Source organism: Ostrea edulis, chromosome 9 (genome assembly GCF_947568905.1).
Source record: "Ostrea edulis chromosome 9, xbOstEdul1.1, whole genome shotgun sequence".
Classification (NCBI taxonomy): Eukaryota; Metazoa; Mollusca; class Bivalvia; order Ostreida; family Ostreidae; genus Ostrea; species Ostrea edulis.
The window spans coordinates 64,967,393-64,985,574 of NC_079172.1; the positions used below are offsets into that span (position 1 = coordinate 64,967,393).

Below are 18,182 nucleotides of genomic sequence, written 5' to 3' on the forward strand. Positions count from 1 at the left end.
GACATTTGTTTTACAAATATAAATTGTATTTCAATTTTTTATGGGGATTTTTATTTGGGAAAACTCTTGATATTAATCATCAAATATGATGACGTATGATAAATCTATATTCTGAGTGTAAGTGCACAAAGGTCAACAACGAGAACTACCACAAAATATAAGCTAAAATTTTAAATACATACTTTCTGTATTATATTTATTAATTTAAAAAAGGTATTACAAAGAATCTTCGAATTTCAGCAAGCTGTTTTTGATGGATTGTTTACAACATCTTTTAATAACCCTTTTTCTTACGAAAATGTGTAGTTTGTTAAAAGGGGGTGGGGTTAGGAATTTTTTGCTGGTTCCATATTGAACCCCATTATGGTGTATAATTTTTTTCATATATTTTACTTACTAATAGACTGACCACTTAATGAAATAAAATAAGAAATTTGATGGGTAATTTTTTTGCAGCTTAAGCAAAGGTATGACCCTGTGTGCAAATATTGTGCACTGTTTTAAGGTAATCGGCCAATGTAGCTCTGTTGAAGTAATGTTGTTGCATGTTAATAATGATTGCTGAACTTGAAATTGATGTGTAATATACAATTATGTGAAAGGTTGTTTGAAACCATATATGACAAGTTATGATCCTTTTTACAATAAAAATGTTATAGCTCTATTTGTATATTGCTCTCTACTTATTTTTCTTCACTTTTTACGCTTTATAAGGACTAAAGAAGGTGTTGTTAAAATCGCCATCTTTCTCAAAAACAAGGTCGATTACCTACATTGATTTTTTATTATGTTTTATATCGAAGCTTCATCATAAACATATATCAAAATAAAAAAAATTCAATGGTTAATTTTTTTAGCATCAACCTATCAATCTCTACCTTAAACGTAAGTTAATGCGAATTAAATCTGAACCGCGTTCACACGGAAATTTTAATGCGCATTAGTTTACTTCGAATTAAAATTGACGTCGCGATTTAATGCGAATTAAATTTACTTCGCATTAGCTCCGTGTGAACGCTAAGCGAAGCTAATTCGCATTAAATGTACACGCATGCGTGAAGGCAAATTTGGGTCACATGCATCATACCCATGGTCAGCTATATATATTAATGTCAGTTTTGTACGAAAAACTAAGCAAAATGATAATAATCACTAAAACATGTACAAACAACATGTCATTAGATAATGTCAGACGTAAACATGTGCTCTGCATAGGCATACTGAGTAATACATGTGGAAGGAATTGTTTTTGAATACGACAAAAATGTTTTAAAATAGTGATATGATTTTCTTTTTTACATTTTTAAAAACAAATATGCCGCTCATTGTAATAGCCGTGTTTCGAGTTACTCCGGAACACAGTGTTTATTCTGTGTTTAGTCACGCCGCGTCAAAAATGTTCCACAGGGTTACTTCCGGTTTATCGTTGTTTGTTTACCAACAGTCGACACTTCGTGTATTAGGCCTAGGCTTAATTTTGTCGATCATCATGAAATTGAAATACACATTTAATAGTTTGGGGTGTATGCGGTACATATTTGTTTATGAGCGTTTGATAAGCTACTATTGATCTACGAAATACAACGAAAGACTTCGTCAAGAACAGAAGAAGACGATGCATGTCGTGTAACTCACACAAGGACCAGCTGTCTAGTAACCGGAGGGGTAAAGGAAAAGAACGTATTAGACTCACTGAAACCTGTCAAACAGGTAAAATGAAAATTATGACGACATTTTATATATATACAAAACACAATGTGCACTGCTTCATAAAGCAGGCATTAGGTCCACTCGGGTCCAGTACAGTCTAGGGCCTATGTGAAACAGAATTTACGTTACCAAATCAGGGCCAAAATGGGCATAAACATGTAACATATATAACCAGGTCCATTCCAAAGACTATTTCTACCTACGTAGCTATTAATAGCTACCTAGGTATTTAAAGCTACTTAAAGTAGCTACTTTTACATGTTTTTAAAGACATAAATAAATAATAATTAAGGCACATCTTTTAAACAGGTCAGTCGTTTTATGTATCATGTTGTGCATGTGCATGACAAAATTCGGAGTGTAAATTTATATACTTTACGAGGGTGGAAAATGTAGAGGAAATTGCATGAAAAATCGACTCAAAAACTTTTAATGTAAGAGTGCATGAATGTTAACTTTAAAATTAATAAAGATTTGTAAAACATTCTAGACTTCTTATCATGTATCTTTGATCCTAAGTTCCTAGAGAATGGAAGAGGGTGCAGTTATTGATGCAAATTTGAAAGTAATCATTTTTTGTCCAATATTTTTGTGGTATTCAATGTCAGTATATGTGAATCAAGAAATTTGGTACACACCATGTTGCGCCGTTCCTGCGTTTGGCCACGAAATGCAAGTAAAGGAAAACGTAGGTAAAAATAGCTACCTGGAGTAGGTTTAAATACCTAGGTAGCTATACGTAGCTACATAGGTAGAAATAGCCTTTGGACTGGACCTGATAATTATTGATATAAAATTTAGATAATGACAATACACAGTGAAAAGTAATAGATTAGCTATAATATTATAGGTATTTGAAATGGCTTTATTATTTAAAGCTAGTTTAGATTGAATTAGACTGGGTTTCTAAGTGCAATGATATAGCCATATGTGGGCGAGGATAAAATTATCTACTTGGGTATAGTCAATATGCTGTCTAATTTGAAAATAATTATTTATCAACTAATACTTGTGTTACAGATTAAGTCTTTGGAGTTCGACTTTTAATGATATACTCATGTAATTGGAAGAATTTTTAGCATGACTATTTATTGTTGTAGTCATTTTATTGAATTTTCACAATCCAGTAGGTATTTGTGATTACTGCTCATATTTATATCACTGAACAAAATATATATCTGATCATGATTAAGGTAATATTATTCCTTTCAGCAACATAATTTCAATTATGTGCTCATAGACTGGTCCAGCACAATCTCTAGTATACTTAGCTATATAAATATGCTAATCAAGCTATATAGCTTTGTAAAGCTAATTGAAATTGCTTGATATAACTATTTCAAATCTTCTATCAAATATATTTTTAAAGCATAAAAATTGAATTTCTAAGTGAAAATATTTCATCCTTGTACTTGAAACAACACACTGTAAACAAAAAAAGCTTCTTAAACTATGTACCTTAGGAAGAATTTTGATTCAAAATTGTCAAATGTTTAGGATTATTAAGTTGTTACAGATTCCACATTGTAAAGTCATCATATACTTATCAAAGCTTCGACACACACAAGGTAGTGGACAGTTATCAATACAAAAGAAATTCTCTTTTCATGAAAATTCTTAAAATGACATATGATCTATACCTAAAATAGTGTTGTGGTTAGTTCAAAGTACATGTATATTGTTATGTGTCATTACACTTAAGAAATTTAATCGAAACTAGCTTAATGAAGCTGTTTGAAATAGCTTTATAAAACTATATAGCTAAATATAGAGATTGTGCTGGGCCTGATAGATATAGCAATGCAGAGGAAATCCGTCATAGGCATCAAAAGTTTGAAAAAGGTGAATTGACTTAAATATAAATAAAATCATGAAAACTCATACATTCACAGTTTTAATATGAATTACTTCATGTATTTAAAAATAAGTTTTAAAAAAATATACATGTATGTATAGTGAACAGTATTTTTAACAAATACATGAATTATAATTTCAGCATTATTATTATTTTTTTTTTTTTTTTTTTTTTTTTTTTTTTTTACATCTTTGCTTCTCAAATTGACAAAAGTCTATTATCAATATTGTGGCATCCCTCCTCTTTTTCAGGTATATGGGAACAGGATCATTTTCCATGCCTTTCACTTGAGGTCTTCAGTTTCATCATTAATCATCTGAATGTCGGTATGCCAAACTCTCATGATGTCATGCCATTACTGGATATTCCTTAACACTGGTTTATTTAAGCCACACTACCTATAACATTGCCAAAATATTAGACTGAAAATTTTCAAATACACAAGATTTGAAGCAGCAAAAGAAAAGAATTACATATGTATAACACACAAAAAAAGAAGAAATTAATTCTCACCTGGCTGATATGAACTTTTTACTCCTTTTTAGCTCCCTTTCACTGCATACCAGCCAATAACTAGCAGTCATTATATGCAGATCAGCCATTGTTATCAACCTGTGTATATATATGTTGAATGAAATATGAATGAAAATTGTTGTTCTTTGTTATTCTTTTTAAAATATATATATACTCAATAGTATATTTCCTTACACAGTACTGAATCAAAGGGGTAGGAGAGCAAATACATAATATATAACCTGGCTCATGTTCAGCTGGTTCCATTCTTGTATATAAGTGGTTTGAGTGGAAATGTACATATCTGATGTACATGTACATGCAAAGTACCTTGATTGCACAGGCAATATGCATGACTTGTGTTCGAATTTACTATTAAAGAGTACCCCAAGCGATGCATATTGCCTGTGCTTGATTGGTATTAAAAGTTGGAGAAAAGATCAATGTTCTTTGATATAATTCAAAATTTTGCAGTGAATGAACCATCGGTATGGAGCTTGAATAAATGATCATGAAAATTCTAGTATAGATCCGTAGGGATATATTATCTGGTGTTCTCATATTTTATTTAATTGGCAGATATATATACCCCCCCCCCCCCCCCCCCTCTCACTCCCTTGTGAAATTGCTTCGTAATTTTTATGAGCCTGAACCATGAGTTCATAATTGAAATTCTCTATTTAATGTCACATGAACACCGTTGTAAAATACATACACTGCTCAGATGTGGATGAGGGTACAAGTATACCTATTCTTAAGATTGACAAGATTTTGCACAGTCTATATTACATTTTTAAGAGTCAGTACAAACCTCTTGGTTTTCCTAAAAGTTAATATAAGGAAACTGGCTAGAACAATGATGTTTCTTTGTTGGTTCAGCTTTCACGGAATGTAATAATCGCACTCAATTTCGGCTGCTCGTGGTTTTCTACACAAATGACGCCATCGTTTTCTCTGCGTAAACGCTTTTCCCGGGTTTGGGAAAAGGTAAACTTTGACATCTTCCCAAGTAAATACATATCCCTTGCTATCCTTTATCTTATTTGCGACAGTTTGTGCCGCAAAATCTATATTTTGTCAAAAACAATTTTGTTACCAGTGTAAACAAAATTAACCGGAAGTACCCCTGTGGAACATTTTGCTCATATCACGTGACCGGCGTGGCTAAATACGAAAAATCCCGGGTGTTCCGGAGGAACTCGAAACACGGCTATTCTTTTATACTATATGACGTCATAGTAGACTTATAATACGTATTAGTAATTAAAAATTACGTCATAACAGTAGTCAGCGGAATGGTGAAAAAGATGTTCCGAAGTTTTAAAACTGGGCCCATGAAGAAACAATATATTGTCTAGATTGAATGCTGGTCGTCAGAGGAAATAACAAGTAATTTCTTGGGAACATATAGATAAACACGACAAAACTCCTTATGTGTAGATCAGTTATGCATGTAAATTGTAAACATGTAGTATACTACATGTAGGCCTATATAGCGTTTTGAACAAAGAATTCTGCATCTACACAATATTCATTAAAATATCTATAAAAATAATTTTCAATAACATAGTCTATTCTTTACTTTATTTCACGCACCCATTAATGGAGATGCATACGAATTTAATGTGCATTAGTTTACTTCGCATTAAATATTACCGCCGTGTGAACGCTATTTAATTCGAATTAATTTAATGCGCATTATTTTACTTCGCATCAAATTTGATGCGAAGTAAAATTTAATGCGCATCCGTGTGAACGAGGCATAATTTTTAGTTTTGTTCAGTTGTTATAGTAAAGTCTCGAATTCCTGATTTTTCTTTACTCGCATACAGCTAGACGTCACTACACTGCAGTGCCACCATAGGCGTAGCTTGGGTTCGAATATTACCGAGGCAGGAGGTCTTGGGGGGCGCAGCCCCCCAGAAGCTATCGACATTTTAACCACGTAAAAGGTTTTTTTTTTTTTTTACCGAGGCAGCTGCCTCGGTTGCCTCAATGGAAGCTACGCCACTGGCCACGATTTTCTACCGGTATGCATTGTATAGAGACATCATTACATTGAAGTGCCGCTATTCTCTATTGAAGTGCCACAATTCTCTATAACTATACATCGCATAGAGACGTCATTACATTAAAGTGCCACAATTTTTTTTTATCGTGCAGAGACCTCATTTCATTGCAGTGCCACAATTTTCTAGCTGCAATAATGTAGCCCTATCCATTACCAATTTTTTTTTAAATTCTGACCTCTCCTAAAAAAAAAAAAAAATCAAAAAAAAAATCAGAGAGGGCTACATTATTGCAGCTACAATTTTCTACCTCTGCATCGTATAGAGACGTCATTTCATTACAGTGGCGGATTTAAGAGGAGGCGCAGCCGGCACCCCCTCCCCCTCGGTCCTTGAAATTTTAAGGTACATTTGGGTATTTTGGTTTGGAAAATGTAAACTATAAAAGAAGCAATGATTTCTTCCACTCTCGGAGAAATAAATGACAACATCTTTTGATTTATTGAATTACTTTTATTGGGAGAACATTTTTGGCGTCAGGGCTTCGCTCTGAACGGCCCACAGACCCCCTGCCTCAAAAAGTTGCTCCCCTAACCGCAATTCCTGGATCCGCACCTGATACAAGTATCACAATTCTCTACCTACACATCGCGCTTACGCTTAAAACAGTGAGAAGGCTTTGTCATGCTAACGTCTGCTTTCTCAAAAACCTCCGCACCAGAAGAGAGAGTACTTGCGGGACAGCTTACAACATTGATACAAGTAGTCAAAGTGCATACATTTCATAATGATAATAATGATGTCCTTTCCTTATACAGGATAACACAATTAGTTTCTATACAGGGCAGCACAATAACTTGCTGTATCGGTGTGTAAACATTTCTATTGAAATCACTCTAGCAGTAAGACCGTCCTTGTTTTTCACATTGCTCCAAACAGTGCAACAGTAATTAAATTAATTGTGTAATTTTTTTTAAAATAATTAATTATTATTTTCCAAATCATAAATAGTTGAAAGTTTAAGGTTTACAAGGGAAAATATAAATACTCTGACCAGCGCTGTATATTGTTCGATCTACTGTGGTGTGGTTCTAAATCTAATCTACACCCATCGCGTCAAGATTTAAAGCACGGGTTACCTGCCTTGGATCATATGATATCTTTTGTTGATGTGAACGGCCGCCATTGTGAGAGATTAGGTGAGGACTCTAGATTATCATACTCATAGAGTGTATAGTAAATACAACACACGGAAATAACGGTGCGTGTTTGTTTCCATCTCTGACGTAATTCATTTCAGGAATCTAAAATAAAGATGGATCCTCACAACCGAGCTCAGGACGTCCTACGCTGTGACTTATGTGAAGAGAATGTGGTGCAGATGCACTGTGATACGTGTCTTGTCAAGCTGTGTAAGACCTGTGTAGGAGACCACATCTCATCGGAGGAATGCGAGGATCCCAAAGTCGTTAGATTCCAGTCCAGGAAATGCGTCCCTGTGTATCCAACGTGTGCATTACATGATAGCAAGCGGTGTGAAATGCACTGCCAGCAGTGCACGGTACCAATCTGTTTCATTTGCGCAACATCTGAAAAACACGCCGGTCACAGATTTAAAAACATTGTAGACATTTTTGATGAAAAGAAGAGAGAGTTTGAAAAAAAGATAAAAGATCTCCAAGAAAATATTCGAGTGAAACGCGCGGATCAAGCTTCGAAAATGGAGAAGCGAATTGCGGATCTAGAAAAGGAATGCACGGCACTTCTAGACACTGTGTCTAAACACGGAGAAGAACTGAAGAGAAAAATTGATCAAATTGTTAAGGAGGTGCAGTCCGAAATTGAGAGTATTAGGAAAAATCACGTGGAGCTATTGATCACAACAAGAACAGAAGTCCAGCAGAATTTGACCGAGATCGACAGGGAAGTGTCTTCATTAAATGAAACACTAGATTCTAACGACATCAACAAAGTCTTCCACTTTACACCAAACAACAAGATTTACAAAAATCTATCAGACGATCCCGTGCTGACGATGCCGGTTTTCTCTACAAAGAGGATCGTCTCTGTACAACTCCGTGAAATGTTTGGAACACTGTCCGACATTGTAACCAAACCCACCGCTATAACAAAAGTCAGACTGATGGAAACACCGGTAATAGTCCATAGAATAGCGACTGGTTATTTTCACCTTTATGGTGTTGCATTTCTAGACAGGATTGGGATATGGGCAACAGGAGATGCCCAACAAATAAAACTATTTGATGTGAATGACAAGTCCATAAAGAAGTCAATCGACACCAAACTGTCAGGCGAAAAACTTGTATTAGTGACAAATCAAGGCCATCTTCTGTACGCGGGAAAGGGTGGCAGGACGATTCACATTGTTAAACGTGAACAGAGTGAAGAATTGATCAGTCTACATGGCTGGGGAGTTCGCGACTTCTGCATCACTTCCGCTGACGATATTCTGGTCGTCATGACAAGTGTAAATAACGGAAGAGAAACTAGAGTTGTTCGATATCATGGGCGTGAAGAGAAGGAAATTATCCAGTTTGAAAGTAAAGAGAAGCCTTTGTATTCAGTTGGTGGCAACTCAAAATACATTTGTGAGAACAGGAACTTTGATATCTGCGTGGCAGACAGAGATGCGTGCGCAGTGGTGGTGGTCAGTCAAGGTACGAAACTCAGGTTCCGGTATGAAGGAAATCCGTCAAGTTTGCGCAAAACTGAATTCAAACCGAAAGGTATAGCCACCGACAGCCTGAGTAATATTCTTGTTTCAGATCTAGATAATGCTTGTGTCCACGTTGTTGATCAAAACGGAAAGTTTCTTACATTTATAGACTGTCCACGTGTGCGGGCCTGGGGATTGTGCGTCGGTTTGGATAACTACCTGTATGTTGCAGATAATGCATCCGGTGATGTTATAAAGATTCGGTATCTTCAATGAGGATTTCATAGACCTTGACACAAATGGGAAAGACCAAAATAAAAAGATAGGAATGAAAAATAAAAACATGTCGTGGCTAAAAGTCGTTGTAATAAAGTACTTTCTACAGTTATATGATGAATTCTAAATACATGTTGTACGTGATTTAATATATATAATAGAAACTCCGTAATATGACGTAATAAATGTTCGACTTCTCCTGGATGTTTGAAACGTCGATGAAATATTGTACGTTTTCGAATTCTTTTCTTGAATGAAGAGAGACTTCAAATTGTTACTATTTTGTGGATTAGAATCGAACTGGCCAATTTGGGAATTCTTTCTATTCGGAAAAAGTCCTTGCAGAGACATGTTTTTCGAAAAGTTGAACGAATGCAGATTTGGCGTATTTCTGACGTTCAACGGTTGTACACAAGTACTCCAACGAGGTTTTTCCGCGAAAACGCATTGATAGAATTTAAATCATGATATTTCTATATATAGCATTGTCTGTGTATTTGTGGGGCCAACAAAGTGGTGATCACCGACATGAAAAGGTGAAGATAACGAACAGTGATCAATCTTGTAACTTCTATAAAAAATACAGAATTAAGAGTTGGGGAAGCACGGATATCATTTTGATTTCTTAGCGGATTTTCAAAACAGTTAAACATATATACGTTAAAGCATATTATATTATTGATAATAAGGAAACAAAAGATACTTCTAGAATCCAAAACCTAAGTGTGAGGATTGAAAGGAATATTATTTTAATGGGACTGATCCACGATTTCCATCCCAATTTTCTTTGTTAATTTTAATGAACAAAATCTACTGTCTATTGTGTTTAAAAAGGTTTCACAAAAGTAAGGTTATACATTATCAAAGAGGCTCATTTTAGAGAATTTATTATTTGTTTTGTAAACAAAGATTGCGAAGTGTTATCACTTACGAAGTCTTTAAAAGAAATAGATATCGATCAAAGTTTATTATATATATCACATTTAAGTACTCTAGGTAAATTGTGTCATGTAAAAGGTAAATTTGTGACTGTAAAATTAATTTGCTTTCAACTACAAAATTAGCATTTAATTAACTTTTAATATCGGGTACTTGAAGTGAGCACCAAACCACTAGGAAGTTGGCACGAACCAAACCACTGACTCAAACTATCCGAGAGTAAATTGGTACTCAAAGCATCCGTGAGTAATTGGGACTCAAAACATCCGTGAGTAAATGGGTCTCAAAGCATACGTGAATAAATGAAACTGAAATCATCCGTGAGTATATGTGACTAAAAGCATCCTTGAGTAAATGGGATTCAAAACATCTGTGAGTAAAGAGACTCAAATCACCCGTGAGTAAAGGACACAAAGCATCCGTGAGTAAATGGCACTCAAAGCATCTTTAAATAAAGGGTTTTTACCACGATTTTTAATGTAATTAAAATCAGGAGTATAACCTTAATAAAGCACGTTTTTGCTTTTATATTGTTTCCTTACTCCCAATAATTGATACAAACATGCATTTTTTCTGCATATATTCAAAGATTCCGCTTTACAAATCTTCACTAATGAGCTACCTAGTCACGTGGTACGTCATGACGTCATACGTGTCAATGTGCTGCAGCTCAGCTATGTATGTGTGTGTGAAAAGATTCTATTGGAAGTAATAAATTATACAGAATGGATAAGTAATGTTCCGACATCGATGACATCCCGTTAATATTTAAGATTCCGCCATACATATTTTAAACCTGCTGCTGAGACAAATCTTAAAGAAATTCCATCGGCAAACATTTATATTAGCCTAATACATGTGCGAACATCGACATTGACGTACTCGGACGGAGATCCCGCTCACAGAAAGGATGGAATTTTCAACTTTTGGTATATATCTGAATGACACATTTCGTTTGCAAACATTTTGACTGTGTTCCCTTGTAGATCATAATATAGTTTTAAAGCATTAGAGGTCTGTATATGTAGAGTGTAACATGAATTAGTCAATGATGATCTAATTAAAATCGGTTCTTCTCTAACCGCTACACTGGAGAAGGTAGACAAGATTTGTTTTTAATTAAATTGATGCATTAACCTACAACGTGTCGACGGAAACAGCCGATTTACCGATATCGGTTTAATTTATAATTTTATTTTTCAAGGGGGGGGGGGCGGATTTTAAAATTACCAATCTGATGAAAATCTATCATATAAGTAGCTGACTTCCTTATGTGTGATATCTGAAAAATCATGACATATCACGATACCCAATATCACTACTCGCCATACGTATCGTTGTAAGTTAGTTAAATATATAATATAAACACGGAGTTCCTTAAGGTATCCACACAGATCTTGAAATTTCATTGTACCGATAATCAAAATGTATAAGTAGTTGATTTCCTTAAGAGCGATATCTGAAAATTCGTGGCGTATCAAAACACTATCTATCACTTCTTGCCATATGTATAGTAAATTCGTCAGATATCTAATACAAACAGAAAGTTCTTTACGGTATTCACAGAAATGTTGAAATTTCAGGGTAACTCGAATCAAATTGTAAAAGTAATAGATATCTCAAAATGGATGGTATATCAAATGAATGAAGGTCTGAATTCAATCCGTAACATTTTTAAAGTAAACGCTCAGTGGAAAAAGTTTATTCGTATTTTGCATTGCAACGTTATGTAATTGGGGTTAATTGAGCATGCAATTTATACGACTCCTCGTCCTCTTTAGATATAAATCTGATAGATAATAATTTTCAAACTCATTAACATTCATCTGGTAGCGAGCTATCAGTAATTATAACTTTTATATTTTGTAGTAAATTGCTACGAGTAGCTAACTTTTCTTATTTTTAGTAGCTGGTCACTAGTAACTGGCTACTAGTTTCTAACTTTTCTCTTTTTAAGTAGCCAGTTACTAGTATCTGGCTACTGGTAGCCAACGTTTCCTTTTTCAAGTAAACAGTTACTAGTAGCTGGCTACTAGTTGCTAACTTTTCCTGGTTCAAATATCTGGCTACTAGTAGCCAACTTTTTTCTTTTCAAGTAGCCAGTTACTAGTAGCTGGCTACTGGTAGCCAACGTTTCCCTTTTCAAGTAAACAGTTACTAGTAGCTGGCTACTAGTAGCCAACTTTTCTCTTTTTAAGTAACCAGTTACTAGTAGCCAACTTTTCTCTTTTTAAGTAACCAGTTACTAGTAGCTGGTTACTAGTAGCCAACTTTTCTCTTTTTAAGTAACCAGTTACTAGTAGCCAACTTTACCGATCTTGTTATCTATACTCTATCAACATTGTCTACAGTGTAGGATATGACACTTTTGAATTTCAATTCATTTTAAGGTCGATCGATCCTCATGTGACTTATCAATAATAATGGTTAAAAGTGCAAAAACTGTATTAATTTCCATTCAATATAGTTAAATTTAAACAATAACCATAGAAAATGTGTATGTTGCCACATTTTTAAAGATGTCAGACATAAAAAAACCGGAAGTATATGTTAACATCAGAAAATCACACATTTTCGTTGTACAGAAGAATTAAAATCGATAAAATCTTGTTGAAATGACAAATTTTAAATGTCAACAGTTTAAGAAAACTGTTAATTCATAAATATGTATAAATTAATTGTGGATATTAGGGAAATCATACATAATAGACATGCAGTAGGAGAAATACCAGCATAGGAGTTATTGCCCTTGACAACATTTTTTTAAATTATAGATTATCTATAGAAAATATACACTTTTTCAATATCAATAGTTTACCAAATTTTTTTTATTTTATGTAGTAAATAAAATTCCTCTGAAGATAGATTTCTTTCATGCGCAAAGTTTAATTTGATAAAGATTTTTGCAAAAACCTATGACATCACACGAAGATCGATTAACCTTAAGGATGAATGCTACACCAGAGAAATTGGATATGGGTTTAAAGTGAATGATATGTACAACAATAATTTGAAATTGAAAACTTTCAAATTTATTTTCATTTAGTAAAAAAAATATGCAGTTTTATTAGAAAGCAACCTGAACTTTTTTTCCTTAAAAAACAAAACAAAACTCCTGCTGGACTTGAATCCACGATCTGCAGTTCAGCTTCTGAGTTACTCAACTAGGAAATGACATTTTATCGATTGATTGATTCTACATGCATATTGTTTAACGACCTCCTCGAGAATTTTGTACTCATATGGAGACGTCACCATTACCGATGAAGGGCTGCAACATTTAGGCATTTGAAATGAATAGACAAGTATTGCTGATAGTTAAGCAATGAATTATTTTTTGAAAGATGTAATCTCATAACTGCAACGATGTGTGCATACAAATTAAATAACGCGCATTGAGAAAATTCACTAAATTTGTTTGCACACATCGTTGCAGTTATGATACTACCTCTTTAAGAAAGCATTGCCTTTATCATAATACCAACTTCTCTGCCATCGAATGAGGTGCACTTGTGTTGTTTGAAACGGATTTTGTCTGTAATAATAATAGTAGGGGTCTATATCATACCACCCCCTTAATGAAAGGTAAAGATAACGAAAAGTGATCAATCTCATAACTCACATAAACAATACAAAATAGAGAGTTGGGCAAACACGGTTCCCTGGATATACCAGAGGTGGGATCAGGTAGGGTTATAATAATCTTTTTAGAAGGTGGTATGGTATAGACCCCTACTATTATTAATTACAAAATAACCGGTTCCTGTCGGCCTAGATGCAGACGACATGATAGACAGTGTCCATACGCCTAACAGATTTACAGTGATTCGATCCTTGCATTTATCAACAAATATCCTTCAAAATTCTCTCATGCATTAAAGAATAAATGTAAATATTTATATTTTCATTCATGTTTTAAAAGGAAGTCAGCGATTAGGACGATGTAGAGTACCTCCTTAAATGCAATATACACCGATCGCTTTCTGATTTAAATCACGGGTCACATGCCTGGGATGATATGATATCTTTTATTGTCGAGGACGGCAGCCATTGTGATAGTTTAGGTAGGACTCTTGATTACGGTAGGGTATCGGCCCTATATACTATATAAGGAAATACAACAGGAGGGAATGATGATGCGTGCTTGTTACGATCTCTGACATAATCCATCGTGTAGAAAACACAACTTCTGAAATTTAGTTAATTTCAAATGCAATTTACAGCAATTGCGTCAAGATTTAAAGCATGGATTACCTGCCTTATCTTTTGCTGTTGTGGACGGCCGCCATTGTGAGAGATTAGGTGAGGACTCTAGATTATCATACTTATAGAGTGTATAACAAATACAACACACGGAAATAATGATGCGTGTTTGTTTCTATCTCTGACGTAATTCATTTCAGGAATCTAAAATAAAGATGGACCCTCACAACCGAGCCCAGGACGTCCTACACTGTGAATTATGTGAAGAGAATGTGGTACAGATGCACTGTGATACGTGTCTTGTCAAACTGTGTAAGACCTGTGTAGGAGATCACATCTCATCGGAGGAATGCGAGGATCCCAAAGTCGTTAGATTCCAGTCCAGGAAATCCGCCCCTGTGTATCCAACGTGTGCATTATATGATAACAAGTGGTGTGAAATGCACTGCCAGCAGTGCACTGTACCAATCTGTTTCATTTGCGCAACATCTGAAAAACACGCCGGTCATCGATTTAAAAACATTGTAGACATTTTTGATGAAAAGAAGAGAGCGTTTGAAAAAAAGATAACAGATCTCCAAGAAAATATTCGAGTGAAACACGCGGATCAAGCTTCGAAAATGGAGAAGCGAATTGTGGATCTAGAAAAGGAATGCACGACACTTCTAGACACTGTGTCTAAACACGGAGAAGAAATGAAAAGAGAAATTGATCAAATTGTTAAGGAAGTGCAGTCCGAAATTGAGAGTATCAGGAAAAATCACGTGGAACTGTTGACGACAACAAGAACAGAAGTCCAGCAGAATTTGACCGAGATCGACAGGGACGTGTCCTCATTAAAAGAAACACTAGACTCTAACGACATTAACAAAGTCTTCCACTTTACACCAAACAACAAGATTTACAAAAATCTATCAGACGATCCCGTGCTGACGATGCCGGTTTTCTCTACAAAGAGGATCGACTCTGTACAACTCCGTGAAATGTTTGGAACACTGTCCACCGCTATAGCAAAAGTCAGACTGATGGAAACACCGCTAATGGTCCATAGAATAGCGACTGGTTATTCTCACCTTTATGGTGTTGCATTTCTAGACAGGATTGGGATATGGGCAACGGGAAATGGCGATCAAATAAAACTATTTGATATGAATGACAAGTCCACTAAGAAGTCAATCGACACCAAACTGTCAGGCGAAAAACTTGTATCAGTGACAAATCAAGGCCATCTTCTTTACGCGGAAAAGGGTGGCAGGACGATTCACATTGTTAAACGTGAACAGAGTGAAGAATTGATCAGTCTACATGGCTGGGGAGTTCGCGGCTTCTGCATCACTTCCGCTGACGATATTCTGGTCGTCATGACAAGTGTAAATAACGGAAGAGAAACTAGAGTTGTTCGATATCATGGGCGTGAAGAGAAGGAAATTATCCAGTTTGAAAGTAAAGAGAAGCCTTTGTATTCAGTTGGTGGCAACTCAAAATACATTAGTGAGAACAGGAACTTTGATATCTGTGTGGCAGACAGAGATGCGTGCGCAGTGGTGGTCTTGAGTCAAGATAGGAAACTCAGGTTCTGGTATAAAGGAAATCCATCAAGTTTGCGCAAAACTGAATTCAAACCGAAAGGTATAACTACCGACAGCCTGAGTAATATTCTTGTTTCAGATCTAGATAATGCTTGTGTCCACGTTGTTGATCAAAACGGAAAGTTTCTTACATTTATAGACTGTCCACGTGTGCAGCCCTGGGGACTGTGCGTCGGTTTGGATAACTACCTGTATGTTGCAGATAATTTATCCAGAGATGTTATAAAGATTCGGTTTCTTCAATAAGGATTTCATAGACCTGGGATTCAATGCTTGACACAAATGGGAAAGACCAAAATAAAAAGATAGTAATGAAAAATAAAAACATGCCGTGCATAAAAGTCGTTGTACAGATAATAAAGGACTTTCTACAGTTACATGAATATGATAAATTCTAAATGCATGTTGTACGTGATTTGATATAATAGAAAATCCGTAATATGACGTAATAAATGTCCGACTTCTCCTGAATGTTTGAAACGTCGATGAAGAATTGTACATTTTAGAATTATTTTCTTGAATGAAGAGAGAATTCGAATTGTTACTTTTTTGTGGATTAAAGTCGAACTGGCCAATTGAGAATTCTTTCTAGTCGAAAAATGTCCTTGCAGAGACATGTTTCTCAAAAAGTTGATCGAATACATATTTGGCGTGTTCTTGACGTTGTACATAAGTAATCCAATGGTAACGAGCATTTTCCGCGAAAACGCATTGATAGAATCTAAATCATGCCATTTCTATATATAGCATTGTCTGTGTATTTGTGGGGCCAACAAAGTGGTGATCACCGACATAAAAAGGTGAAGATAACGAACAGTGATCAATATTGTAACTTCTATAAAAAATACAGAATTAAGAGTTGGGGAAACACTGATATTATTTGGATTCTTTTGCGGATTTGCATTGCAAAACAGTTAAACATATATATACGTTAAAGCATATTATATTATTGATATTTAATAAGGGAAAAAACGATACCTCTAGAATCCAAAACCTAAGTGTGAGGATTGAACGAAATATTCTTTTAATGGGACAGATCCACGATTTCCATCTCAATTTTGTTTCGTTTTTTTAATGACCAAAATCTACTGTCTAGTATGTTTAAAAGGTCTCACAAAAACAAGGTTAGACATTATCAAAGAGGCTCATTTGAGAGAGTTTATTATTTGTTTTGTAAACAAAGATTGCGAAATGTTATCGCTTACAAAGTTTTCAAAAGAAATGGATATTGATCGAAGTTTATTATATATATCACATTTAAGCACTCTTTAGGTAAATTGTGTCATGTAAAATGTAAATTTGTGACTGTGTAAAATTAATTTGCTTTCAACTACAAAATTAGCATTTAATTCACTTCTAATATCGGGTACTTGGGGGAACGAACAAGCACCATCTATCATAAACGTCTTAGATATATATATATATATATATATATATATATATATATATATATATATATATATATTGCGGCGTGGGGATCGAGAAACGAATCTGGAACTTAAGGTTGCGAAGCGAGCGTCAAACCACTAGGAAGTTGGCACGAACCAAACCACTGACTCAAACTATCCGAGAGTAAGTGGGACTTAAACCATCCGTGAGTAATTGGGACTCAAAGCATACGTGAATAAATGGGATTCAAAATATCCGTGAGTAATTGGCAAAACATCCGTGAGTAAATGGGACTCAAAGCATCCGTGAGTAAATGGGACTCAAAATATCCGTGAGTAATTGGGACTCAAAACATCCGTGAGTAAATGGGTCTCAAAGCATACGTGAATAAATGAAACTCAAATCATCTGTGAGTAAATATGACTTAAAACATCCTTGAGTAAATGGGATTCAAAACAACTGTGAGTAAAGAGACTCAAAGCATACATGAATAAGTGAAATCAAATCATCCGTGAGTAAATACGACTCAAACCACTAGGAAGTTAGCATGAACAAAACCACTGACTCAAATCACCCGTGAGTAAATGGCACTCAAAGAAGGGACTCGAGGTAATCCAACTATGTTGTGATCATTCAAGAGGAGTTAACTAACAAATGTCGTAAAACCGGGGTGTGGGGTTGGGGGTTGGGGTGTGTGTACGGGTGTTAGTCTCGCTCTCGCACGATTTCTCGGTAAGCCTCGATTTGAAATCACAAAATTAAAATAGGAACCATACCAGACTCTCGCTCGTGCAAAGTCGAAAGAGTCTGAGGAAAGCGAGACTAGGCTGGTGTTTAGGTAATTCTCATAGACCTCCGCACTCTCTACTATCAGCTCATACATCATGTGTCTAAGAGAGTAACGAACGACAACTCTACATGGAGATTGAGACCTCCGAACCAGAAAAGTCAGTACTTGCGGAACAGCTTATTACATTGATACAACAGGCCCGTAGGAAGCAATTTCACTTGGGGGGGGGGGG

At 35.3% G+C, this 18,182-nt stretch overlaps 2 protein-coding genes and 2 long non-coding RNA genes across 5 annotated transcripts; 3 read left to right on the top strand and 1 right to left on the bottom strand.

Moving 5' to 3' along the window:
- The first annotated feature begins 1,339 nt into the window (after positions 1-1,339).
- On the top strand, positions 1,340-4,214 carry LOC125645852 (uncharacterized). The gene is made up of 2 exons (XR_008798724.1): positions 1,340-1,710; positions 3,817-4,214. It is a non-coding gene; the product is annotated as an uncharacterized LOC125645852 (long non-coding RNA).
- LOC125683680 (uncharacterized) lies at positions 3,153-5,286 on the bottom strand. 2 transcript variants are annotated; one of them, XR_008798726.1, is made up of 3 exons: positions 4,890-5,286; positions 4,079-4,177; positions 3,153-3,963 (listed from the first exon to the last, which is right to left on the bottom strand). It is a non-coding gene; the product is annotated as an uncharacterized LOC125683680 (long non-coding RNA). The 2 variants fall into 2 exon arrangements; XR_008798725.1 differs by lacking the exon at positions 4,890-5,286 and having other exon boundaries at positions 4,079-4,689.
- A 2,116-nt stretch (positions 5,287-7,402) lies between these two features.
- LOC125658616 (E3 ubiquitin-protein ligase TRIM71-like) lies at positions 7,403-9,040 on the top strand. The gene has a single exon (XM_048889924.2). The coding sequence runs from the start codon at positions 7,403-7,405 to the stop codon at positions 9,038-9,040; it is 1,638 nt and encodes a 545-aa protein (XP_048745881.2).
- A 4,863-nt stretch (positions 9,041-13,903) lies between these two features.
- Positions 13,904-16,346, top strand: LOC125660489 (E3 ubiquitin-protein ligase TRIM71-like). The gene is made up of 2 exons (XM_048892327.2): positions 13,904-14,281; positions 14,383-16,346. The coding sequence occupies exon 2, from the start codon at positions 14,398-14,400 to the stop codon at positions 16,015-16,017; it is 1,620 nt and encodes a 539-aa protein (XP_048748284.2). The 5' UTR covers positions 13,904-14,281; positions 14,383-14,397; the 3' UTR covers positions 16,018-16,346.
- The last annotated feature ends 1,836 nt before the right edge of the window (positions 16,347-18,182 follow it).

Bases quoted from the DNA above. Each gene is read 5' to 3' on its own strand.
- LOC125658616 (XM_048889924.2), top strand. From the start codon at position 7,403: ATGGATCCTCACAACCGAGCTCAGGACGTCCTACGCTGTGACTTATGT.
- LOC125660489 (XM_048892327.2), top strand. From the start codon at position 14,398: ATGGACCCTCACAACCGAGCCCAGGACGTCCTACACTGTGAATTATGT.